General features: G+C 44.3%; 1 protein-coding gene across 1 annotated transcript in view; it reads left to right on the forward strand.

Moving 5' to 3' along the window:
- The window catches only part of LOC115383483 (probable E3 ubiquitin-protein ligase HERC1), a 37,951-nt gene that overhangs the window by 8,792 nt on the left and 5,289 nt on the right, over window positions 1–23,870 (forward strand). The window contains exons 13-68 of the mRNA XM_030085673.1: window positions 85–250; window positions 462–587; window positions 984–1,208; window positions 1,352–1,504; window positions 1,777–1,909; window positions 2,417–2,620; window positions 2,697–2,915; window positions 3,453–3,626; window positions 3,815–3,929; window positions 4,041–4,158; window positions 4,260–4,455; window positions 4,561–4,861; window positions 4,942–4,984; window positions 5,070–5,115; window positions 5,528–5,781; window positions 6,133–6,321; window positions 6,409–6,529; window positions 6,655–6,895; window positions 7,022–7,188; window positions 7,348–7,500; window positions 7,598–7,695; window positions 7,829–7,924; window positions 8,439–8,606; window positions 8,702–8,941; window positions 9,051–9,134; window positions 9,382–9,607; window positions 10,601–10,886; window positions 11,180–11,925; window positions 12,368–12,581; window positions 13,171–13,340; window positions 14,437–14,520; window positions 15,484–15,670; window positions 15,754–15,881; window positions 16,006–16,214; window positions 16,305–16,564; window positions 16,668–16,720; window positions 16,806–16,991; window positions 17,593–17,758; window positions 17,833–18,082; window positions 18,274–18,505; window positions 18,585–18,862; window positions 18,988–19,115; window positions 19,336–19,463; window positions 19,750–19,977; window positions 20,097–20,224; window positions 20,322–20,521; window positions 20,935–21,049; window positions 21,194–21,322; window positions 21,443–21,541; window positions 21,690–21,863; window positions 21,960–22,244; window positions 22,508–22,573; window positions 22,667–22,792; window positions 22,883–23,021; window positions 23,228–23,409; window positions 23,715–23,870. Of these exons, the coding sequence (XP_029941533.1) occupies window positions 85–250; window positions 462–587; window positions 984–1,208; window positions 1,352–1,504; window positions 1,777–1,909; window positions 2,417–2,620; window positions 2,697–2,915; window positions 3,453–3,626; window positions 3,815–3,929; window positions 4,041–4,158; window positions 4,260–4,455; window positions 4,561–4,861; window positions 4,942–4,984; window positions 5,070–5,115; window positions 5,528–5,781; window positions 6,133–6,321; window positions 6,409–6,529; window positions 6,655–6,895; window positions 7,022–7,188; window positions 7,348–7,500; window positions 7,598–7,695; window positions 7,829–7,924; window positions 8,439–8,606; window positions 8,702–8,941; window positions 9,051–9,134; window positions 9,382–9,607; window positions 10,601–10,886; window positions 11,180–11,925; window positions 12,368–12,581; window positions 13,171–13,340; window positions 14,437–14,520; window positions 15,484–15,670; window positions 15,754–15,881; window positions 16,006–16,214; window positions 16,305–16,564; window positions 16,668–16,720; window positions 16,806–16,991; window positions 17,593–17,758; window positions 17,833–18,082; window positions 18,274–18,505; window positions 18,585–18,862; window positions 18,988–19,115; window positions 19,336–19,463; window positions 19,750–19,977; window positions 20,097–20,224; window positions 20,322–20,521; window positions 20,935–21,049; window positions 21,194–21,322; window positions 21,443–21,541; window positions 21,690–21,863; window positions 21,960–22,244; window positions 22,508–22,573; window positions 22,667–22,792; window positions 22,883–23,021; window positions 23,228–23,409; window positions 23,715–23,870 (9,988 nt within the window). The remainder of the gene's footprint in view (window positions 1–84; window positions 251–461; window positions 588–983; window positions 1,209–1,351; window positions 1,505–1,776; window positions 1,910–2,416; window positions 2,621–2,696; window positions 2,916–3,452; window positions 3,627–3,814; window positions 3,930–4,040; window positions 4,159–4,259; window positions 4,456–4,560; window positions 4,862–4,941; window positions 4,985–5,069; window positions 5,116–5,527; window positions 5,782–6,132; window positions 6,322–6,408; window positions 6,530–6,654; window positions 6,896–7,021; window positions 7,189–7,347; window positions 7,501–7,597; window positions 7,696–7,828; window positions 7,925–8,438; window positions 8,607–8,701; window positions 8,942–9,050; window positions 9,135–9,381; window positions 9,608–10,600; window positions 10,887–11,179; window positions 11,926–12,367; window positions 12,582–13,170; window positions 13,341–14,436; window positions 14,521–15,483; window positions 15,671–15,753; window positions 15,882–16,005; window positions 16,215–16,304; window positions 16,565–16,667; window positions 16,721–16,805; window positions 16,992–17,592; window positions 17,759–17,832; window positions 18,083–18,273; window positions 18,506–18,584; window positions 18,863–18,987; window positions 19,116–19,335; window positions 19,464–19,749; window positions 19,978–20,096; window positions 20,225–20,321; window positions 20,522–20,934; window positions 21,050–21,193; window positions 21,323–21,442; window positions 21,542–21,689; window positions 21,864–21,959; window positions 22,245–22,507; window positions 22,574–22,666; window positions 22,793–22,882; window positions 23,022–23,227; window positions 23,410–23,714) is intronic.

Consider the following 23,870-nt stretch of genomic DNA (forward strand, 5'->3'; position numbering starts at 1 on the left):
GACTGTCCTTTAAAGAAAACAATTCTTAATAAGCTTGTTCCTTCCGTCCTCCTCAATCACATGCTGCGTGTGTCCATTCCTCAGGGACCACCATCACTTTCTCTTGCTGTGCATGAAGCTGCTGTCAATCCACTTGTCCTTGGCCCACGCTGGGGGAACTGGTGCTATGGTGCTGGGCGCTCAGGGCCGGCCCCTGAGGAACCTGCTCTTCAGACTAATAGACACAGACATGCCAGACTCCATTCAACAAGTAAATTACTTTCATATTATACTTTTGGTCACTTGTATATGAATTATCCGTAGACGGACTGTGCTTCATATGTCTTTCATTATGCTGGTCCAAGCTGTTCTGGTGCCACATAAATAGATGTATACCAAGAAGCAGCTGTCACAGTGTTTTGGTTTATCAGGTTCAGTCGTGTATTTTTTCTTCTTTTTTGTCATTTCTGTCTGATAATCAGGCCGTTTTGAAAACGCTGTCAATCGGGGCATCGCTGCTGCTGCCTCCACTCAGGGAGAGAACAGAGCTGCTCCTCTGCCTCCTTCCTCAGGGCCCTCAGAGTTTAAATGTTCTTTCCAAAGGACAGGTATGTTTTCGGTTCAGATGCTGCGCTCACATTGGTGTTTATTTTTTGTGCATTTATACTTTTATTAATTATACAATGAAGGTTAAACTTACATGGGAACTGCTTCCATACAAAAGTTATTTTGCTGCTGTTTTTTTGTGGTATTTGCATGGGTGTGATCCAGAGAACTGGCTGGAAAATGGATGGATAGCCCATGCTAGAAACTCTGTTTGTTGAAATCGCAGTGCCAGCTTGGAGTGTTGCTAGGCACTATGTGCTGAAGACTGCTTGAATGTTGTGAAAACATGTAACTGTGAAAACATTAGTACTTGTCTGCAGAGATGTTTTTGGTTGTCCCAGATTTAAAGGATTACGTCTGAGTAAGTTGTCTCTTCTTCCCTTTTGTGTCTTCCACAGCGCCTGCAGCTCGATATGGTTCTCAGCAGCCTCCAGGACCAGAGCCATGTAGCGTCCCTACTCGGTTACAGCAATTTTGGGGAGGTGGCGGCCCTCGGGCCTCCTCTGACACCGGCTCTGTCGACCCGGCCACCCTCTTCCTCCAGCTCTGTTGAAGCCAACGATCCTCTTCGATTAGCCGAAGTGCTGCTGAGAACTCTGCTGCTGAGCATAGACTTTTACACGGTATGGAACACCGGACTTCTTGCATCGATGTGTGTGCAGGACAGGTTTAACTGTAGAATAATTGCGCCTTGTTTTCATTTATACATGTATGAGATGCTTGTGGCTTGTAAATGACAATTTGTGGTGAAAATTGTTGCATACAGGAGCAACAATTTGGGGAGTTGGAGAAAAACAGTGACAAGCAGCTCTGTGGTGACAGCCAGGGACAAACTGATCCTCCGTCCCACGTCCACCAGCTGCTGTCTGGACTTCAGAAGCACCTGTTCGCCCATTGCTACATACATTCCCGCCCAGAGGTAATAAACAGAAACTTTTAAACATTATCAAACACTTATAAAGAAATATTTAAGAAATATGAAAATGTCCACACAATCACACAGTTAGAAATGCTTGTGGGCATAGCCAACAAATTTAATACACAAGTAATATAGTCGTGGCTAAAAAAAAATCACCAGACCTGCACACTTACGAATGTGCAAAATACAACAAGACAAAATAAAACAGAGCATGATAATGATTTTTTAAAAAGTCAAATGCTGTTCATGTTTATTCTGTTCATGCCTTGCAGGATGACAGCAGTGTCACGCTTCTTCGTGAGCATCTTGACCTGCTGCTCCCCTATGCCGTTGAAACACTCACAAGGTCAACCGAACTGTTGAAGGAGAGTTCCCCGGACAAACAAATCATCAAAAAACTGCACGGTAGGAGGCATAGCTGTTAATGCTTTGATTGTAGTTACTCCTTACTTTGATTTATTTTTTGTAACAGTTGTCGCCTAAGCAGAATGTGTGTTTACAGACATTATCTTCATTCTAGATCTCAAAAACAACACTGAAATGTAGTCACAACCAGAGTTGTGATGTTTGCGATGAACAGAATCTGTTGAAACAGTCTTCAACAATGATTTGAAAGCAATCGTAGTTGCAAGCCTTTTTTTGTTTTACCATTTCCCCGAAAAAGATGAAATTGGGTATAGTTGGAGATCACAGCAGAGTATATCTATTTGATATGCTGATGTTCTGTACTCTTTATTTTGTTGTTTTTCACAGTAAGAAAGCCTCGTTTGATACAATGCGGTTCAGAGTCAAAGAGCCTGACATTCTGTTTTTGTCAGAGCAGCTCATTTCAGGGTTTATACTGTTGCATCCTGCATGCAGTTTTCTGTAATTTATGTTTGTTTCAATTATTGTTTTCATTTATTGTCCCAGTGGTGTTGTACAACTCCGTGGCTGGCAGCTTGCTGTGCCAGGTGATGTACTCCTTGCTGCTGCTGCCCCTGGGTACCATCCAGCCGCTCCTGAGCCATCTACTTGACTTGTTGGAGCATCTCAATGATTTCAACAGTTTGCTACCAGAGACAGTCCTGTTGGAAGAACAAGAACTTGGAATGGAAGCTCAGAAAACATCTTCAAGTCAGTGACTCTTAAATTATCTGGAATCTTTCCTCCTATTAGTGATGAGATGACTTATTGGCTTTTTTCCTCATAGATAAAAGTGATGAAAGCACAAGCGTCGGACAGCAGCAGGAGGAAGAGGGCAGATGGGTTTGGCTGTTGGACCTGGAACGGTCCGTAGCGTTGGCAGCCGGCCGCTGCCTCAGTGGCATGCTGCAAGGCCCGGCACCCTCACTCCAGGAAAAAGCATCAGAGATCTGGCTATCAAATATCCTCCTCAGGAACGGTCTTGAAATGGACTCTGAACAGCTGGGTAGGAAAACTTACGTCTGGCTCTACAAATGTCTCATAAATACATACCTGCCAAATGCTGTTTATATCACAAGATTTAATTTGAGCATGATGGGAAGTATTAGAGCGTCTCTTCGAAGGCACACATCTAAGATTAAGACGCCATTCGTCTTCTGTACTGGTTTATCCCTCTTCGGGTTAAAGGAGCTAGAGCCCATTCCGGCTACTTCGGGTGAAGGCAGGGTTCACCCTGGACAGGTCCCAGTCCACCAAAGGGTAAACACTGAGAGACAGAAAGTCACACACAAACACATTCAGAGCTCTGAGCAATTTAGAGTCGGCAGTTAGCCTCAGATGCCTTTTTTAGACTTTTGGGTAGAAACAAGAGAGGGTGGAGAAAAAAACCCACGTACACAGTGGGAGAACATGCAAACTCACAGAAAACTCCCAAGCCTGACAAAAGATGCCTTCAGTGACATTATATGAAAAAAAGCAGAATTTATAGTCTCTATTACATTAATGTAGTTCTCAGTTTTTCTTCATTGGTCTCTTCTTGCAGACTCCAGCCTGGCATGGCTGTCGGAGTTAGCGCTGCTGGGCAGCACTAACACCAGGCTGACGGAGCTGTGTCTGACCGAAGAAACCAGAATGTTGCTGGAGCTGGCTCTGGGAGCCTCCAGAGGACTCGCCGGCAGCCTGTGGTGGAAGATGGAGGAGTACGCTCACAGCAAAGGTACTCGGACTGCATGCAGGTCTTTTTAAGTTTGTGAATGTGTCAACTTTTTTTTTTTAATTGTTATATTGAAAATCATTTTTTTCCAACATATATTTATATTTTTTATTTTTAACAGAAAATTCTGTTGTTTTCTTCCTTTTTTATTTAACTTTATTGTGACTGATTTCTTTATTTTTTTTCTGCAGAGTGGGAGAGCGGAGACCCTTCAGGTGATTTTCTCCTGCAGCTTGTATGTCGCTGCAGTCTGGCTGCTCTCCTGAAGCACACTGGACTGGAGAGCGAGGCCTGCTGGGAGGACAAGTCAGTACTGCGAATGCGTTGCATGTAGAAATGTACAAATGAGAAAATGTTTCTTGTGCCGTACAGTGGACACAATGTTGTTTCTAAATCACTCTTTTCTTTTTGTGGCAGATATGAGCAGTCTGAGATGCTGTTTGATGTTTATGAAACAGTTTATAAAATCAGAAGCACTTTATTGGCCCTGAAAAACTCCCCGAGGGTGTCGCAGGTGGAAGCAACCACCAAACAGGTAATATTGCTGAAATACTTCACTCATTTTCACTGTTTATTTTATAAAAGGTTGATCAGTTATTGCCTAGATTTACAGCACGATATTTTTTATAATTACAGCTCTCTCAGTCTCCCCAAAGTCCTGATACAGAAAGGCAGGAGCCAGGTACCTCAGTGGAGTCGACGGGAAAGAATCACGAGCCGCAATCAGTAGGCCACTGTAGCCGCGAGGTGCAGGTGCCCCCGCCTTCAAATCACAACCAGGAGGAGGTCCAAGACGAGGAGAGATTTGGAAACCGTCGTATGTACCTGTCAGGTTAGTCTACATGACTTTTTTGTAATGTTAATACTCACAGGTAGATATTTTCAAATAATAAGCACTCACACTTCTGATTCTTCGGTTTCTGTCCTCTCTGTGCAGAAGTCCTCGAGTCTTTCATGGCGGCCCGGGAAGCCATGCAGGTCCAGCAGAACGTCACTGTGTACGAGTCATTTGGTACCTCCACCCTCCCCAGCAGCATGGAGAGCCCAGTCAGCCCAGAGAGGGAGCCGGATCCCAAGCAACCGTGCGAGAGTCACAGGGAGTCTGAGGAAAGCTTGTCTTTCCCCACCGCCTGTCATTTGGTGGTGTCCCGGTGTCTCTTCCTCGTGCTCGGGGTCAGGCCCGCATGGGTGGAGCCCAGCGACCCGGAGACCACACAGGGTGTTAACAGTGCTGCAAGGTGGAGTTTGATTGGTGCACTTTGTGTTGATTTGGCTTCAGAAATGTCAGTTCTAAATACCGGTGCCATTATGCTTTCAGGAAGACAGAATCCTACACCAGCGCCGTTCATGGTCGGAAATCGGTGAGTTCTGCACTGTGCAAAAAAAATACATTTGATGACACAATTTCTTTTTCGCAATAACATGCTGTTCTTTTTTTATTTTTAGTGCGATCAGTCCAAAAATTCCTCAGTATCCCCGAAGAACAAAATGGGTAAGTGGAAATGTCTTTTATCATAAACTGCAGCATTCGATGACTTTACCATACATTTATGATGAGACGTCTGTATTATAGGAAGATTACTCCAAACAAAAAAATTGGTTTGATTGGACCAAAGAGCTTATGGTCCCAAAACAGTTCACATGTACAGGCGCACATCAGACAAATTGATTATCACTGATAGTCAAACTAATCAACACTCATAAATAAAACAGAATAACGACGTTTTCAAATTTTGTTGTGAAATTTTTGTCTCCAATCAAAAAACTGTAAAATAAATGGATGTTTTTCTTTCTTAATTAAATAATGAGGAAATTAGTCCTTCACGTATTGTTCTAGTTTTTGTTAGTTAAGACATATTTGAAAGACACACAACACTGTCATTTTTCCCCTGTGGCTGTTTCAGGCTTGCCTTTGTGCTCTTTGGGGATCATGAAAGACGCCTGGGATCGCCTGCGTCAGTGCATCAGCCCGACCGCCACCACGCCTCACAGTGGCAGCAACACTCTGCCCATTCTTAACCAGGTGTTCCAGTTTGTCTGTGGAAACCTGATTCCCTCACCCTCCTCCTCACCGGCACTCCCAGCCGGACAGACCTGCGCTCAGGCAGATCCGAAGGCCATTACGTTTGCCATAAAGCAGCAGCAACAGCGGGCTGAGGTAACTGTTACTGTCACTGCTACTGAAGGGAGTCATTACTGCTTTGGGATCAAAGACATTGCGGGAAACTTTAACCCATTTATATTTTGTATTTATTTGGTTTCATATATTAATTGGGTTCCACATAACCTGTTGAATAAAGTAGGTGAATGTTATTCAGAGCTTTCAACAAGATATGGAAAATACATGACAGGAAATGCTGCTCAGAGCTACAGTCTGTGTGAGATGAAAATATCCATTTTGATATATTTGTTTATTTTATGACTGTTGAGCCATTGAAATGATGCCTCTGTTCTGTGTGAAAATCTAATTGCCTTTTCTATCGACTCAAACCGTCTGCGTTACGGTCAGATGCGTCTGGAGGCCTTGTGTGAGATGTCGTACTTCCTGTTGACGATGGAGGAGAAGAGCGGTGGATCTGCGGCGTCTCCTGCTCTGCTGCAGTCTGTGCAGCTTCAGTTTCTCTCCGGATGCTTTGCTTTGGGAACACAAATCATCAGCTCCTCCTCTGGAGCCAATTATGAGACTCAGCATTACATGGTACATCCGACAGCAATCCTGTCAGTGTAGGTGATGAAAGATGAAAAGACAGACATTCATATGTTTCTCTCTTTTGTTTTAATCCAGTCTGGGACGCAGTCAGCTTCTATTGGTACACAGAAAGAGCTGCAATCTGCAGCTCACACCTTCTACCAGCAGGTGGTGCGTGTCCTTAAACAGAGGGTCCAATTAGAAAGGAAGCATCCAGGTGTGTTGATCATCTATTTTATTTGCTTAAAGCAACACTTTTATTTGAACAACACAGCTCTTCTCCTCACTGCAGTTTTGATTTTTCTTGGCCTGTATTCAAATCGCTGCCTCTGCTGTGCTCAGGTTCCTGCCAGCACCTTCTCCTCGCTACAATGTTTGCACTAAATTTCTGTTACCAACCTGTGGATCTGGTGCTGATCGTCAAATGCGGCATCCTGGAAATCCTTTCCATGCTGACCAACAACAGCTGTGCGCTGCTGAACCAGGGCTGGTTCTCAGTCTCGACATCTGGCTGCATGCCTCTCAGTGGGGCTGTCAGACTAGCTTGTGCCCGCCTGCTTCAGATATTGACTGTAGCTGCAAGGTGAGAAGGAACACAGTTTAAACACCTAATAACAAAGTATGCAGGACCTTGCCAGTGGTACTTTTTTTTTTTTTTTTTTTACTATTACTGCATTTGCTTTATTATTTATTTATTCTGTGCTCTCAGCTCCTGTGAGGATTTGCTACCGATGGATGTTTCCCATGCTTTAATGGAAGTGATGTGTGAGCAGCTCCAGAATATCCTCCACAACTTTCAGCAACAACAACTTGCAGAGAGAGGGACGCCTGACAGGATGGATATGGAGTCCAGCAGTAAGACCACCAGCCACAATGGTGTGGCAAATTCAGTTATAGTCAATTTAATGATGAAAACTTTTCTTCTTTCATTTTTCTTTATTCACAATATATTCTACTGCCATGTAATAATAATTATAAATCATCTATGCAGTGAACTCATTCTTGTTGTCTGTTTCTTTCTCTTTCATTTTTTAGGTGCTGAAAGTAGCAAAGTGGTTGAATCCCAGCTTGCAGACTTCTTAGTATTTCTGAGGCGTATATTGTCATTAAGAGTCATGAAAAGACTTTCTACTTTTGTAAAATGGATTGAACCTCTCATGGCCATTATTTCACATAAGTGCTCTTCAGGTGAGACATATTTGAGATAACTGTAAATACTCATATTTACGTATATACGTGTGTTCAGCTGCTTCAGTTCATGACAACTTGCTCCTCTCTGTTTCAGCCTCTCCGCACTTCCAGAACCTTCGCACGAAGCTTTTGGCCTTCCATGTTTTAGAAAGACTGTTACCTGCTTGTTCTGAGCCTGTTCAAATTGAACAGGTATTTTATTACTATGGAAGATGTAAAGCTTCCCCAAAAAACACACCAATTAATGAATTTATCATATTTATGTCTCTTTTTAGTTTTTTGAATTGTTTTTCACTGATGTTTGTGCTTCTTCTTCTTTTTGTAGATTGTTAAACAACTATTTCAGCTCTTGTCTGTTTATATGTGGGAGGAACCACTAGCTGAGAGGAACCACGAAGAGATGGCTGAGAAAGAAACAGGGGTAATCCACTATTAATAGATTTCCCATGTCAGTTACAGCAAGATTAGTATGTTTTACGTCAAAGGCTAACGCACATCACTCAGTTCGAATGTCTGTGTTTACTTCAGAAAGATCTGTTGTCACTGAATGCTTTTTTTGGGTAAAACATTGCAAAAGAGTGCCAAAAATTTGCTCAAGTATAAATCAGATGTAATCCTGGCAGCACCAGAACTGAAAACAGCAGTACTGGAAGGAACAGACGGGCCTGTTGTCCTTGGTGGTGTGGTGGAGGAATGCTTAAAAATGTATATTGATGTCAAACTTGCCACATCAATAATCAAACAGGGCTTTGAAATTGAATATTATATTCTTGTAATTTGAAATATAAATCTCTTTCAGTTAAATAACTGGTAAACTTTTGGTCGTTTTCATGTTTTTCACATCAGTAGCGCTTAGTTTGTTTCTTTCATTTTGCATTCTGAAGTTTTTCATTCTATACATTCCCTAATCATCTTTCCATCACACTGTTTTGTAGAAGCGTGGCAGCTACGATGAATGTATTCCCATTGGCGATTTTTCCTTCGACCCGCACAAGTTGGTCTGCTGTTCGTTGGAAAATGGGAACATCCTCTCTCATGGTTCAGGAGGGAAAGGTTATGGGTTGGCGACCACTGCTATAACCTCTGGCTGTTTCATATGGAAGGTCATTACTCATATCTGCTTCACTTATTAAGAGAAAAATACGATCCAGTTTTCTTTGCCGAGAGAGACTCTCTCCGTCTCTGTTTCTCTCCACAGTTCTACATTACCAAAGAGAACAGAGGCAATGAAGGAACGTGCGTCGGCGTTTCACGTTGGCCGGTCAGAGATCACAACCACCACACCACCACTGACATGTGGCTGTACCGCGCCTACAGTGGAAACCTGTACCATGGAGGAGAGCTGGTCCGCACGCTTCCCTCCTTCACACAGGGCGACACCATCACCTGCATCCTGGACATGGAGGCTCACACTGTATCGTTTGCTAAGAATGACAAGGTCTGACCAAACACTCTAAATAAATATATAGTTTTTACCTTAAACTGACCATTTTCTCCCTTAACCACAAATAATTTGTGTTTTTTTTTTTTTTTCTTTTCCCCCCAAGGACCCAAAGCTGGCATTTGAAGGTGTGATCGCCTCTGAACTGTACCCTTGTGTCTTGTTTTATAGCAGCAATCCTGGAGAGAAGGTATCACTGTTTATTCTGTGCATTCACTGGTCATTCTTACGCTCACCAATACAATTTACAAAAGAAGTTAAAGCACATAGAAATCATTGTATATTCCTGTTGATGACATAAACGCTTCAAACACAACCAGCATTAACAGATTATCCATCTCGTGATCTGTTACATAGAAGCAAGTTTCTTTTGATGTAAAAGAAATCTGTTCAGAATTTTTTGGAACTGACGCTCTTTCTCAATGGATCCTTCCCAGGTGGCATTGCGTGATCTTCAGATGAGAGGCATGCCCAGTAATCTTCTTGCCGGGGAGCCACTCTGCAGCCCTCGGACCACCGTGCTGCTGGAGTCAACGGTTCAGCTCCTGCGCAGGCTTCATCAGTGTGACCAGTGGTCCCCACACATCAACCAGCACATTCACACCCACCTGGATCTGATCGGCCCCCTGCTGAGAGAGGACGACTCAGGAAACTTCAGTCCAGGTCTGACGCAAACTTCACAAGCTGAGCATGTTGAGGATTCTCTTTAGTCAAAATTAACTCAGTGAAGGAAAAATGAAGATTTTATTAAATGTTTGGACTTTGGTAATGACATGCAATGTATTAATTATTCATTTCATCTTTTTAAATCAGAACATTAATTTTCTGTACATTTAGGGGCAGCTGTAGGCTAAACTCTTGTTGCTGAAAAGATCCGAACCTACGTTCTGATCTGCCACTTTGTGGTTGATCCAGTTGAATTGTGGTATTCGGTGTGATGCAGCAGAGCAGGTGTGAACATGACAGTCAAAAAACAGACCACCCTGAGAAGGAGGTCTCCCTGCCACCATGTCTGTGTTAAGAATGCACAGTTCAGAGGGTTTAATTGACATGCTCTCCAGAATTGTGCTGACATCAGCATTTATTGTCTGTAACACATGAGGATATTTCTCTCAAACTGCAGCCACAGTTCATTTGAAAGCTCCTGCTTTTGCACAAAGTGAAACACACATATGACAAGATAAAACACAGGCATCATTTCATCTGAAAATTGGCATTTATTTATCTCCCTTTTAACATCCTGTAGATTTTTTTCCGACCTTCTTTTTTCAGTTATGCTAAAATGGTTTCCCCATGTTTTCATGCTCAGGAGTTAATAAATTATGTCAAGTGAAAGATTAACATTGTGTTCTTCTCTCTCGTCCACACTTAACAGGTGTGAGACCACAATAAAAAAGTAGATGTCTTTGAGTTCTAAATGCTTGTGGTTAAGTTAAATCTTGCTAGCGAACTGCATCACAAGTATGAATGTTTGATTATGAATTTATGGATGCAAACTGATGTCAGCTTTTCAGGTGGATGCAATATCTCACTCACAGTGTACCAGCACTTTTTTATTTGCTTCTCTGTGATAGTTTTTCAGCTTTTTTTTCATTTATTATGACCCTGACAAACCATTTTAATCATAAAATATTCACAAAAGACCGTTTCCTGCAGGCCTCCACACTGAAAGAGAAGAGAGTGAAAGCGACAGAGACCTGTCTGTCGATGATACACGAGAGCTGCTGGCTCATCGGCGTTCCGTATCAGAGGCCAAGCTCGCCGCTCTTTGCACTCAAGTGTGGCCGGTGTTGGCCGTGATCGGAGGAGTGGACAGCGGCATCCGTGCCGGAGGTCTGTGCCGACACAAGCCCAGTGGGCGCAGGGCGATTGTGCTCGGGGTCCTGAAAGAAGGAAATTCTCTGGCCAAGCTTCAGTGGGAGGAGGCCGAACTCTCCATCAGGTATGACAAAAACATATGAGAGATGTTTCTCATTAACTACCATTAAGCAATTTTTATATTTTTCTTGTCTCTCAGCATGAATATTACTCTAGTTTATTTCCGTTAGTTTTTATTTCTCTTCCTCTCTGTAATTTGTCTAAACTTTTACTTTTCTTTCATCGTTTGCCCCGCTGATTTTGCTTTCTTCTTGCTTCTTCCTCTTCATTCTTAAATCAATTAATCCCTGTTGAATCCGTCCTGGTGTCACTCCATGATGTATCTGTGGGTTCTCCCCATCCTTTCCAATAACTAAGCTCCATGAATTCTTGGTCACCCAGCGATGCGCCGATCACCTCATTGGAGCCCTGTGATATATCCTGCTGCGATATCACCCGCCTCGGAGGCCTCAAGCCCACGGTGTTGTTAGATCTGATTTATTTGATGGGGCTGCTGGAGGAGCAGGGGTGGCTGGCGGCCCATCCGGCCCCAAGAAGGAATTACTCTGAGGAAAGCGCGAGAGAGAGTGAAACACAGAGCTTCTTGGATGAGGGAATATCAGAGGATGGAAGGTGGCTCACAGAAGAGGAGAGGAAGAACTCAAAGGAGCAGAAGGTTGAGACGGACCCGTTCCCGACACCATCCCCGACCAAAGACGCCACAAGGGTTACCGATCCTCCCCACTCCTCCAAAGTCGATGCCTTCGCGCTCGAACTGAGAGCCGTTAGAGTCTCATACCTTCTCATCGGAGGTTTGAAATCCCTGACTGTCATTTTTAGCTGCGAGAAGCTGTCGGATTTGCTACTCGTGCCTCGAGGGGACCCACCCAACTCGGCGAGTCCCGTTTGTAGCCCCAACCCCGACCAGGCCAAACCGAGCGGCAGACAATGGGACGAGAGCGCCGAGCTGAGATCGGTGCTGCAGTACGTGGTGCAGAGCATGGTGAAGTGGGCCGTCAGACCCTGCCCCATCAAGCAGACCGTGTCGCTCGCCGACTTGGAGAGAGCTCAAGTCATGATATACAAAGGAGCCATTAACAAGCTGCAGGACAAAGAACGGAAAGGTAAACACATGAAGGCACTCTCCATCACTTTATACGTCTTAGGGTCTGAGCTGAAGGAAGGGCACAGCCTCGATAGGTCACCCGGCCACAGTAGACACACACATGCACACATATGTAAAATTTGACTTAGAATGATAATAATTATGAGTATAATTATAATAATATTGAATAATACCAGCTCGATATTGAAGCCGAAACATGGACGCACATGAACACAAGTTCAAATCAGTTCTTAACAGGTGGTTATTGAGGAGGGATTGTACAGTGAAACACATCTGTTCATGATTACTTAGATAAATGGGCTATATAGGATGGGGAAATGGACTGCAGTGAACTCAGACTCTGAAAGATTGTTTTTTTCTATTTGCTTATTAAGTCCTGGAACAATTCATACTTTAACAAAGATGAAAACGTGTCTTGATTGCTACTTATTTTCTTGCAGAGTCTGGTCACCACTCGTCCTCTCAGCCGATCTCCAAGTCCTCCAGTTCCGTTTCTTTGTACAGCGCGGGGTCGGAAGGCACTGCCATTTTTGGGCAGTCAAACAGAGCCTCTGCCTCGTCTTCCAACACCGACTTGGCATCTTCTCTGCCAGCAAACCTGCAGGCAGATGCGCTCGATAATTTCAATCCTTTTCTTCCCATCAGCCTCCTCCAGTAAGTATGGAATGGCTTCAACGGTAAATCCTGGGTGGAGTAAATTGCATGGAAATGATAGTCCAGTAGATTTTCAGAAAAAATGCATTAAATATCGCCAGTTTTTATGTCGACGCCAGTCGCTACAGACTTGTATCTTTTGGCAGCAGCAGTCATTCTGAAGTCCAGGGAATGGGTGAGTTAGGATATAAAAAGCATCAAGAGTGTCATTGTGCCTGCTCTGTCTTTAACTGAGGCCTGCTTGTCCTTCTCTTTAACCCAGCGAGCTGAAACTTTGGGCACTTGGCAGTGTTACTTCTGCTCTCAATAAGCAAGCAGCTTCAGCACTCTGCAATAAAAACACAAATTATTGTATTGCTATCCAGACAAGCAATTTTGTTGTTTTGACAACAAATTGAAGACTAGCCTTGATAGTGTTGAGATGATCATAAAGCTCATATGTATGAATACATTTTTTTTTCTTTGGAAGGTACAGATACAGCTTCTTAGAAGCTTACTTTTTATGCTTTCAGGTGTTTAGTCAGTCTGGCAGTGCAGCACTGCTTCCATTGTGTTATTACTGTATATACTGTATCTTCACCTCCTTCAGGCACATGGTGCTAACTCGGTTCCCGACACTCACGGGCCTGGTTAGCACGACCCCTGTGCTACACCCCTGCTTCAGCCTGGCCAGCTCTGCTTCCTGTGACGCCTTCACAGAACAGCAGACTAGCTTCATGGAACCTGGTCCTTGCAGCACACAGGCCAGAAGCAGTCTGGGTAAGAAAGCGTGCAGAGACGTCAATGAAGGAAAGTCTATTGGAAGTCAGTGTGGAGCAGTGGTTTTCAAAGTGTGGGCGGGGCCAGCGCAGAGCTGTGAGGGAGAATACCGCTTATTTTTCATCTTAATTATTGAAAAGAAATCAATTTAAAAAGAAAAGCAGTGTAACGGCTACAACTGCATGCTTTATATATAAATTTAAAGCAGCTAACTAGCATGAGAACAGCTTTTGCCATTTGGATCTACATAACATTAACGCCTTACATTCTGAAACTTTATTTGTGTGTGCGTGTGTGTGTGTGTGTCTTCAACCAAAATTGTCAATTTGACATGAATCATGACAGTTGGAGTCCAGGATGGCCCAGTGTGGTACTATTTGAGGAAGGAATTACTTTCCCACACTTTGGAAACCCCTAATTTAGAGGACTGAATCTTAAAGTATTTTTGTAGAAAATAATTAAGTGATCGTTTTAAGCGAACAGTTTTCCATGTTTCAGTCTGGCAGGTCAACAGTGTTTTGTGTCCTCTCGTGCTGGCTTCATGCTAAAATTTGCTATTAAATAAAAATTGAAGTTAATGACTCAGTCCCGCATGAAATTAAAATGATCAAAGTAGATTGAGTGGTAACTCGGTGGGAACTGTCTGTATTCTGCATGGTCTTAAATGTTCAACCATGGTTCACAGCAGATCTGCTGCTCACAACAGCATGGGTTTTACTCCGCTACTGGACCGATATTAAACCTGTCAAATGCATGCATACCCTCACATGCTTGAATGGCACCTTTTTTTGTAATTGTCACTTATGTTGTTGTCATTTAAAAAAAAAAAATTAGAAACTTTTTGAGAAGAGTTATTTTAATGTACCGCTCAGTTAAGAGGCTGGTAAATTTCTTAGGCATCCGGAAGTCTCACAAGTTACTGTGAAACTAAGTGGAGGCTGTTCCTCATCCAGAATTGGGCCTAAACGGAACAATACACGTCAAAATGTGACCGTTGTCTGTTCCACAACAGTATGCATTTCAGAGTGGATTTGTGGAACCTGTTTTTGTTTTCTGTTTTTTTGTGCACTTTTTTCCTTTTCTCCTCAACCACCAGAACGGACACAAATGTTTGTCACCAGTCGGTTGCTAGAAATGGGATTCACTATGAGACATATCTTCTGGGCCATGGAGGCAGCAGGTACTGCTTTGTGTAGTGCGTGTGATGCAATTTTTATTTTGTTGTTGTTGTTGTTGTTGCTTCTCCTGCTTTATATTTTCAACATCTGTCCTTCACTATGTGTTGCAGCCTTCCTGTAATGTAAGTGGAGTTTAAAAAAAAAAAAAAAAAAAAGCTTTTGCAAATGCATTTTCTGTGAGATAAAATAAAACAAAGTCTAATCTATAGTTTGGGAATCAACATAATGCTCTTAATGATTTAGATGGATGCAAACCGACATGTTTCATCCGCATGATTTACTGCCTTTAATCCATCTGTAACCTCAGTGACTCCTTTATATAGTTGACTTTTTTCCAGATTGTTTTCCACCCTAATGGAAAACCTTTTTCTCAAATTTGCACTGCAGCACATTTTGAAATTTCTTGCACTTCGGTTCACAAGGTTCAATTTCACTGCATGATAAAAGTCAATCTGTTGTGGATATTTTGTGCATCTACACCACAAATTGCAAGTTAAAATGTTTGTTTATCTCTTGATTAGACAAAAGCAGAAAAAAAGTACCAGTTGGACTTGTTGTAGCATTTTGCATTTTCATTAAAAAAAACAAGATATGATCAGAGAAGGGGTGGAGAGACACAGAAAAGAGGGAAAATTGTGAGTTGGGTCTAAGTTCCTTCCTTCTATCAGGTTCCAGTGGTGGGGGACTGTTATAGATATGCCTTTAAAGAAAAAAAAACATTTTTATGTCAACATAATCATTGACATAATCATGTCTTAAGCACCTCTTTTTAGGCTTCATACGCAGCCTTTTTGAACTTATTCCATCACAGGCCAGTCAGAGCAGATGTGCCAGACTGACCTCTGTCCACACAGCATCATGGTCACTGGGTGGTGATGTCTGACATAATTTAGTGATGCAGCGCTCCACGATCCATCTTTTCTTTTTGAACTCTGACAGTTGAACTTCCCTGTGGTCCCTCCCAGATGTATCAGGTGACTTGGACTCCCAGACCATCGAGGTGTTGGCCAGCTGGATGTTGGAGCACCCCCTGACTGAGGAGCAGCAGGCAGCTGAGACACCAAGGCCAGAGGGCGCTCCCGAGACCCCGTCCCCAGATGGGCCCGAGACAGTGCAGTGTCCCGAGCGCCCCAGCAGCCAAGCCAACGAAAGGTCAAGGATATGAAGAAGGAAATAGCCATTGTGTCCTTTTTCCCATCATACATGTATTCATAGACTGTCTCACTGTTTGACAGCCTGCTGCCAGGGCTTGACTGGATAGAGAGGGAGAACTTCTTGGATGTCCATCTCACGAGAAACAGGCCTCCTCCAGCACGGCGCCGTCGCTCAGGCCCCACTCAGAGGACGTCTTTCCGAAGAGCTGGTGTGTTGAGATTCAAAACAAAAATTCGACATGCAAATCACAGCTCTTTTTATTGTTGGTAGAGAAAGTGAACAATTAATACTGTGTTTAATTAATACTGTGTATTTTTTAATTTTTTTCCCAGACTTGCCGTCACCCAACCCCCTTCCACAGCTCTACCAGCAGCACGCCACAGTTACTGACTGGCCAGAACAGGTAGAATTTCACCCTTATTCTGCCGAGGAAGAGTCTGAGTTGGGCTACATGGACGACCCGTACCATGAAGAAACCTACGAGGACCTGCTCACCCCGTCGTTCTTCAGCTTGGAGAGAGACACGCTCCAGATAGTGGAGGTAAACACATCTTATCAGACATAAAAGTAAATCACAGTCTGTTTTGACCTTTTATGCTCTCCTGCATGATTCCTGACTCCTTTCTTTTAGGTTGGTGAAGAACACAGTCAGATGGTGAAGTGTGAGCTGTGCGACACCCTCACACTGCAGTTCAACAATCACATAAAGCGGCGACACCCGGGCTGCGGGCAGAGTGCTGCGCGTAAGGGCTACGACAGCACGGGGGCCTACGTGGACGTGTGGTTCAAAGGAGAGTGTGGCTCCAACTTCCCCTTCTACCTTCTCTGCCACTCGTGCAGAGAGAAATATCTGGCCGCAAATATGAACGACCCGAATTCCAAATATGAAAGGTACAACACAGCGACAGAACTGATGGATCAATGAAAAATGTTATGCATGTAGGCAAAAAGATTGTTATTGAATATGAACAAAATATTCTTTTTTGTTGTTTAGAATTAAAGGTCTGACATCTGATTTGATTGGCCAAATGGACAGCACTTCTGATGGTAGGGAAAACGCACTTTCACTGTGCAGCAGGATGTAGAGTTCTGATTTCCTCTATAATATGAACGGCTCTTGTGTTTTGTCCAGATGACTGGGAAATGAGCCATCAAGATGAGTTTGAAACAGACAAATTGACGGGACTGGAGGACTTCGGGCTCCTGCTGAGGCCGCTGGGGCTGACAGAAAAGAAGCTGGTCCCAGACCCCATCACCTTCATGGAGCCGGATCCACTCGGAGCCCTGGTTTACACCTCTGTAAAAGGAGCTCCAAAAGGTAATCTATTTTCAAACTTTGGCAAATTGGTACAGAACTGAAATAAGAAAAAGGCCAAATGCACTTTCATGAACAAATAAGCAAGATTTTTTTTTTCTTCCGATAAGATAAGTTTCGAACACATTATGTAGTCGTTAAGCTTATTTACCATGCTGCGTCAAATGATCCACCCCGCTGTTCAGATTTTGTCCCAGCACACCTGCCTATAACAAACTTCTGGCCGTACGTAGAGATTTAGGTCACAGTTACTGAGAAGCTGAGTGTCCTCTAGTTAATATCGCAGTGAATGATTATGTAGTTTATTCCTCTGATGATAGTTTAGCACGCTCGTAACAGACACCCACAGTCCCTCTGTGCTTGTTGGCAGCAGGAGTGTTCAACCCTAATTAAACTTGCTGCAACATAGTGACTCATCACTCATTTGGCCATCTGAAGCGCTCACACACACAGACACACACAGCAATCTGACTGCGTTCAAATCAGCATTTTGGCTTTTTCATGCCTGTTCTTGAATCGTGCAAAAAAAAAATTTATGTCCCACTTAATAACCATTTGTTGTATAAATGATGGATTTCATTTTGATATTGTTTATTCTGACCAGGCAATGCCCTTGTTGAGCAGAGGACCACTCTCAGCCTTGGACGGCAAGCAGTATCTCTGAGAGACTCTCACGATAGGCTCAAAGCTTTAAGAAGAGTCACATCCACTGCTCAGATCCTGCTGGCCTACAGCATGGTGATGAGAGCCTTGTCTCAGACCGCCTCGAGGTGAATGTCACGAGAATATTTTATGTTTTGGTGCTCGCGTCCTTTCCAGAGTTAATTCCTCCCTTGTTTTCCAGCGCGTCGCTGTGCAGCCAGTCTAACGGGCTGGAGTCCCTGGGCCTGGCAGACATACGCATCCTGGTGCGTTTGATGACGTTAGCAGCCGCGGGCAGAGCTCACACCTGTGTGAACAGCCAGTCAGGTGTGCAGGGACTGACAACAGAGCGCCACAGTCCCAGCTGCCTCAGCTTTCTTACCTCAGCAATAGGCAGCGTGGTGTCCCACAGCCCCACTGCTTTCAGACAGCTGGTGGAGATTTGCACTCAGGTCAGTTTTCTGCAGTTGATTACTGTTAAACCATTATAGTTTTTGCAATTTAAAGTAAATGTTTAAACTTGTTTGTTTTTTTTTTAATATATAAGTGATTTCACTCCCCTCTTCACAGATAAAAGACAGAATCTTACATTTTGCATCTTTTTTTTTAAATTTTTTTTTTATTTTAATATCACTGGTTTCAGGACCTCATGGCAGCAGCGACGGGGGTGAACATCGGGGCCATCAGCGACCCCCAGCAGAGAGGGTGTCTCAGCACGGCTCTAACAGTCGCGACGCAGGGAGCGCAGCATCTGCAGAGGGACTACGTTGACCAGACGCCCCCCACGTTCCTGGTCACACAGAGCCTGGTGTCCCTGCTCACCGAAAAGAGCGTCCAATCCTACAGCGCGGATAGAACTGAACATGACCCTAACGGTGAGAGAAAACCAGCTGTGTTACATTTAATCGTTTCAAAGCAGCTTTATTCACATCCGTGTGTGTCTGTTTGACCCAGATTTAGGAAACCAAGGGGTGTCTTCTTCGTCCCTGCCTCCTTCACCTTTACCCCATCTGAGTGCTCGAGTGGGCCCCCTGGAGCTCGCTAATGCCTTGGCGGCGTGCGTCCTGTCTGCCAGGTTGACCAGTAAACACCGCCAGTGGGCAGCGCAGCAGCTGGTGCAGGCGCTGGCGGTCTCGGGACGGGACAGTCCTAATCGGCCCCAGACATACTGCGACTTGGCTGGTGACCTGCGCAAATGTCCTCTCAAGAGGCTGGAAGGGCATTACAACAAGGTGAGCTGCGGCCGCTGCTTCCTTTTCCTTTCACATTGGAGGGATCCTGAAGTGTTCTGTTGTTTTCACGATTAGTCATGAGGACTGTAGCTAAATGGGCTTTGCCATATTTCCGTTGCACTCAGGTGGCAAGCTGCCACTGGAGCAGTGACCAGAGTTTGCTGGCCACATGCTCCCAGGACAAGGTGGTGCAGCTGTGGAGCATCAGCCAGAACACCGTGGAGCTGCAGGCCACCTTCTCCTGTATCACCAGGTAATATCTGCTTGGTTTATTGTGAGTTTTATCTAGATGAATACGTTGACTGTATCATGCAAATTTTTCAAATAATTTTCACAACAGTGAGACAGATTTTTGTGTTCTTTGAGGCAAAACATGAACTTTAGGGCTTTTTGAGGAGTTGCTGTCGATTAAATAGCGTGCTCTACAATTAGTTTGTGGAAGGTTAATGTTTTCTTGTGGTGATCCATTGCAGTAAGACGGACAGATCAAGCAGTGAGAGGACTGGCAGATGCCATCACATGTCTCCTGTGTACTGGAGTACAGGGGGAAACTTTTTGGCTGCTCCTGAGAACAAACACATAAACATCATGAACATCAGAGGTAAACATATGTACCCCTTTTTGAACTGGTCTCTGTGTTAATGTCTTGCTACAACTGTTAATTTACAGACATCCTGCTTGAAAACTAGACTCTTGCAGATGCAAAAATCGAATACGATATAAAGAAATTGCAATATTTGCAATGACAGAGGCCATGGTTTGGCCAAAAGTTTCAGTATTTTCAAATCAAATAAAATCATTTTGAAACAGCTAACTAAATTGATGATGAGGTATCTCGAGGTTAAAGCAGTTCTTGCTTCAATGTGACCTTCTGTGCTCCTCCTCAGGGTCTCTCTGCCACGTGGAGGGCCAGAGTTCCCGGGTCACGGCTCTCTGCTGGGCTCAAACCTTCAGCTTGTGGGTGCTGGATCAGCTGGCTGCCTCCAAGAACAGACCCACTGAGAGCCTGTTGGTGGGACGTCTGGATGGCTCCCTCTGCTGGCTGCAGATCACCATGCAGGAGTTAGATCTGCTTGTAAAGAGCACTGAACTCACCCACTGTTATAGGAAAGAGGGTAAGGATTGCAGCGCTGAGTCCAAGCCCAGCTAATGTTTCAATCCTCTGTTTAGTGAAACAGAGTTAGCTTAAGTCAATGACAGGACGTCTGTTGATGATCCCCTCCTGTCTCGGCAGCCCCCCAGTGTGTCGCGTGGCACAGTGAGGACAAACCTTTTGCGGTGGGCTATCCCAGTGGGAAGGTCCTTCTGGCCGCAACTGAGACTTATGAGAATGAGCAACCTGTGATGCTTCAACTTTTCCAGGTTTGTCATTTGAATGCTTGTGTGGCTGCTGTGTGTTCACAGGTTAATTTGTAAGAAGTGTGATCTTGGAATAATTTTTTTTTTTTCCACTTTACAGGACAATGTCAGTTCCCTAAAGTGGGACCCCACAGGACACTTGCTGCTCTGTTTAGGGAGATCAGAGGCCGTGAGGATACTGGGGCGCTCTGGGGGGACCTGGACGGTCCTCCACTCTCTTCTCCATCCTGGCACCGTCAACATCGCCGAATGGTGCCCGCTTGCAGGACGAGCACCCGACCCCCGACTCATGCTGGCTGTGTGAGCTAATAAACTCATTTTTCAACTTTTGTTTGGAGCAGATTTTCCTAAAACTTAAACAAATCTGATAATATAGATATGCAGCACTCTTGGTGTCTATATCTGGACTGTAATCTGATGCTAACAGCTCATTTTGTTGTTGAGGTGCATCTCAAATATAGGAATATCATTGAGAGGTTGATTGGTTTGTTAATTATTTCTCCACTCAAAACAGATGAAATAGAATGTTTCAAACCTTTTTAAACTTTAATTGTATTTATGTGGAGAAACAACAGATTCAAAAATATATATGTATTGCATCAGAAGCTACAGAATGAACAGAATAAGCTTGTGATTTTTCAGTGTACATGTAAAAATGACCTTTCCCCATTGTATTCAGATGGATTTCTAATTTATTCTCCATGTTCCTGCAGGGGCTGTCAGAATGGCTCTGTGCATGTCTGGACATTGCCACAGGGGGGTACCATTGTTTCTTTGCCCAACATTTCAAACAGCTCCCGTGGTCAGGATAAAGGCTCAGAGGTCAAGGTCGGTTTGGATTTTGTGAGCAACTTCAGTGCTGCGCACAACCTAAAACTTCAAATGCAATCTCGATCATCTCAGACTCTTTTACGTAGTTTGCCTTCATAAAACTGATTTCGGCTTCTTGTTTTCTTCTTCATTTCACTGCAGGATAGTGCAAAGTGTGCGTTTGTACTTCACGGCCACAATACAGCAGTCAAATCTCTTTCATTTTGCTCCAGCGGGCTGGCACTAGTTTCTGGAGGAATCGGAGGACTGCTCAACATCTGGTCCCTGCAGGTCAGTAAATACGATTCACTGCAGCTGCTTCCTTTTCTTGACCTAAATTCTGTGCAAAGAGCATTTGAAGCAGTTTCATTTCCTAACTTTAATCCTCCTGATTTTCTTTGCTTCCTCCAGGACGGGTCAGTGTTGCAGACTGTTACAGGTTTGGGCTCCGTTGTCAGCACAACCTGGATCCCAACTCTTGGTGTAGCTGCCTGCTTTGGGAGGTCAAAGGTAATTTGAATCAATCATGGTGTTAATTTCCATTAAATGCTGAGAAAGAAAGAACATCACAGTACTTTAATTAATGTGATCATGCTTTTTTTTTCAGCCAGTGTTGTACTGTGGCGCTACTTGAGTAAAATGTTCATTCATCTTCCAGGATGTTTTGCTGATCTGCTGCACTCCTGACTGGATCAGCCAGAATCATGTCCTGGCTTCCTGCCGGATGGTCCTCAGGAGCCAGAACATCTTGGGTCTAAATCGAGCACCTTGTTTGGCTGTCTTCCTGGAGAGGCTGCCATTACTGTTGCAGGAGCAGTTCAGCTATGAGCGGGTCATTAATTAAGATACTCTTTAAAGTTGCATTTTGGCAGATATTTTATTTATTATTTTGCTTTTACTTAATTGCGAATCGCTCCTCTTCATGCAGACTCACGTGGCAGCAGGTGACCAGCTGGTCCACAGTGCCTTCCTGCAGAGCCTGGCCTCCTTGACGGTGGGACTGTCCTTAGAGAAGCACCTCTGCTCGTATCCCCGGCCGCCACACCATTCCTGCCCTGACGCTCACGCCTGCCCGCCGGAGTGGGGCTGGCTTGTCACTTACGCCACCACTGTGCGCAGCGCCGAGGCCATCGCCAGCGGTACCGCCTTCCCAGAATCCTTCACTGCATCGGAGTTTCAAGAGGTGGAACCCACTGAAATCGCCAAGGCACTGGTGAGTGATGACGATTATAATTGTTGTAACTGGTGCAAGTTTTTAGCTGAAAATCCTCCTTATTTACTTGATTATTTCCAGCAACTGAAGTTAAAAATACGAAATATTTTTCTTTCCTCAACCAGGTGCCATGATTATAAAATTTTTTTTTTTAAAAATAACCGACATCACCTTTTTAATGATGCGCTCATGTTTTGAGATGTGTCTCTTATTATATCACAGGAATCCCAGCTAACCTAAACCGTTGTGCTTTTTTTTAATAGGATAACAGTAAGTGGAGCTTCAGGATGGATGAGCAGCTCATGTCGTGGGCGACCAGCAGACCAGAGGTATTCAACGATTTTCAACTCCAACGGCTTGACTGACTGAGCCTGCTCTGATGGCGCTTAATAAAATCAACTGCATTCGTTCGTGCTTCTTAGGACTGGCAACAGGGAGGGAAGAGCGAGGTGTACATGTGGGGGAACGGACGCTACGGGCAGCTCGCAGGAATGGGAACAAACCTGATGATGCCCACCGTGGCACCCTCTCTGTTACAGACACAACAGGTAGCGGCGGCGTTACACTCCGGCCAGTCCGTGGCGTCCCGGCTGCTTTCTAACGGTCTCTCTTTCTGTGGGCGTCCTCATTCCGTTCAGGTTGTGTGCGGTCAGAACTGCACCTTCCTGCTCCAGTCCAATGGGACCGTCCTCGCCGTAGGAGAAGGACAGTACGGCAGACTGGGCCAGGGGAATTCTGATGATCTTTACGTCCCCACCATTATCTCAGCTTTTCAAGGTGCGGTATTCATCAGGGGACGTAGATCCGAGCCAGTCTCCTTTTGTCTGTTAAAACTAACTTTTCTCTTCAGTCCCTCACATTGTTTTTGTCTCCAGCTGAAAGAAAGTTTCACTGTATTGACCTTGGTTCAGGCTTTTGTTTGGTCCTTTCTTTTTATAATGGCCTTTCTAAGTTGAGCCTGGGTGACCCTTCTCTGTCTGTAGGGTATGTGGTGACACAGCTGGTCACATCCTGCGGGTCAGACGGACACTCGATGGCCCTGACTGAGACTGGGGAGGTGTTCAGCTGGGGAGATGGCGATTTTGGAAAACTGGGCCACGGAAACAGCGAAAGGCAGAGGAGACCGAAACAGATAGAGGCCTTACAAGGAGAGGAAGTCATTCAGGTGGAAACACATTCAGCACTTCTGACTTTTTTATTACAATTTATAGTGCATTGTGTTGTAAGCCTTAACAAGGTTGGATTGGACGAGATTGCATTCAGACTTTTGTCAGTTCTTCATTCTACCTAATAATGAGATTACATTTTATTTGGAATATTATCTTGATGGTCTCAGAGTGCTATAAAAATTCTATTAGAATTAGACCTTCCATCCATCATAGGTCTTCTGTTATGTTCAAAAATTGTTACTGTTTACTGTTTTTACAAAGTTCTTCGTAGTTCTTATGATACTTTGCCTTGTTTTCCCAGCTTGCCTGTGGCTTCCGGCATTCAGCTGTGGTTACTGCAGATGGGAAGTTATTCACCTTTGGCAGTGGCGAATCGGGCCGACTGGGTCAAAGGTCAACGTCCAACAAGATGCTGCCTGAAAGGGTCGCCGCACTAGAGGGATATCACGTTCGACAA

The sequence above is a fragment of the Salarias fasciatus genome, assembly GCF_902148845.1.
Source record: "Salarias fasciatus chromosome 7 unlocalized genomic scaffold, fSalaFa1.1 super_scaffold_4, whole genome shotgun sequence".
In the NCBI taxonomy this organism is placed as follows: domain Eukaryota; kingdom Metazoa; phylum Chordata; class Actinopteri; order Blenniiformes; family Blenniidae; genus Salarias; species Salarias fasciatus.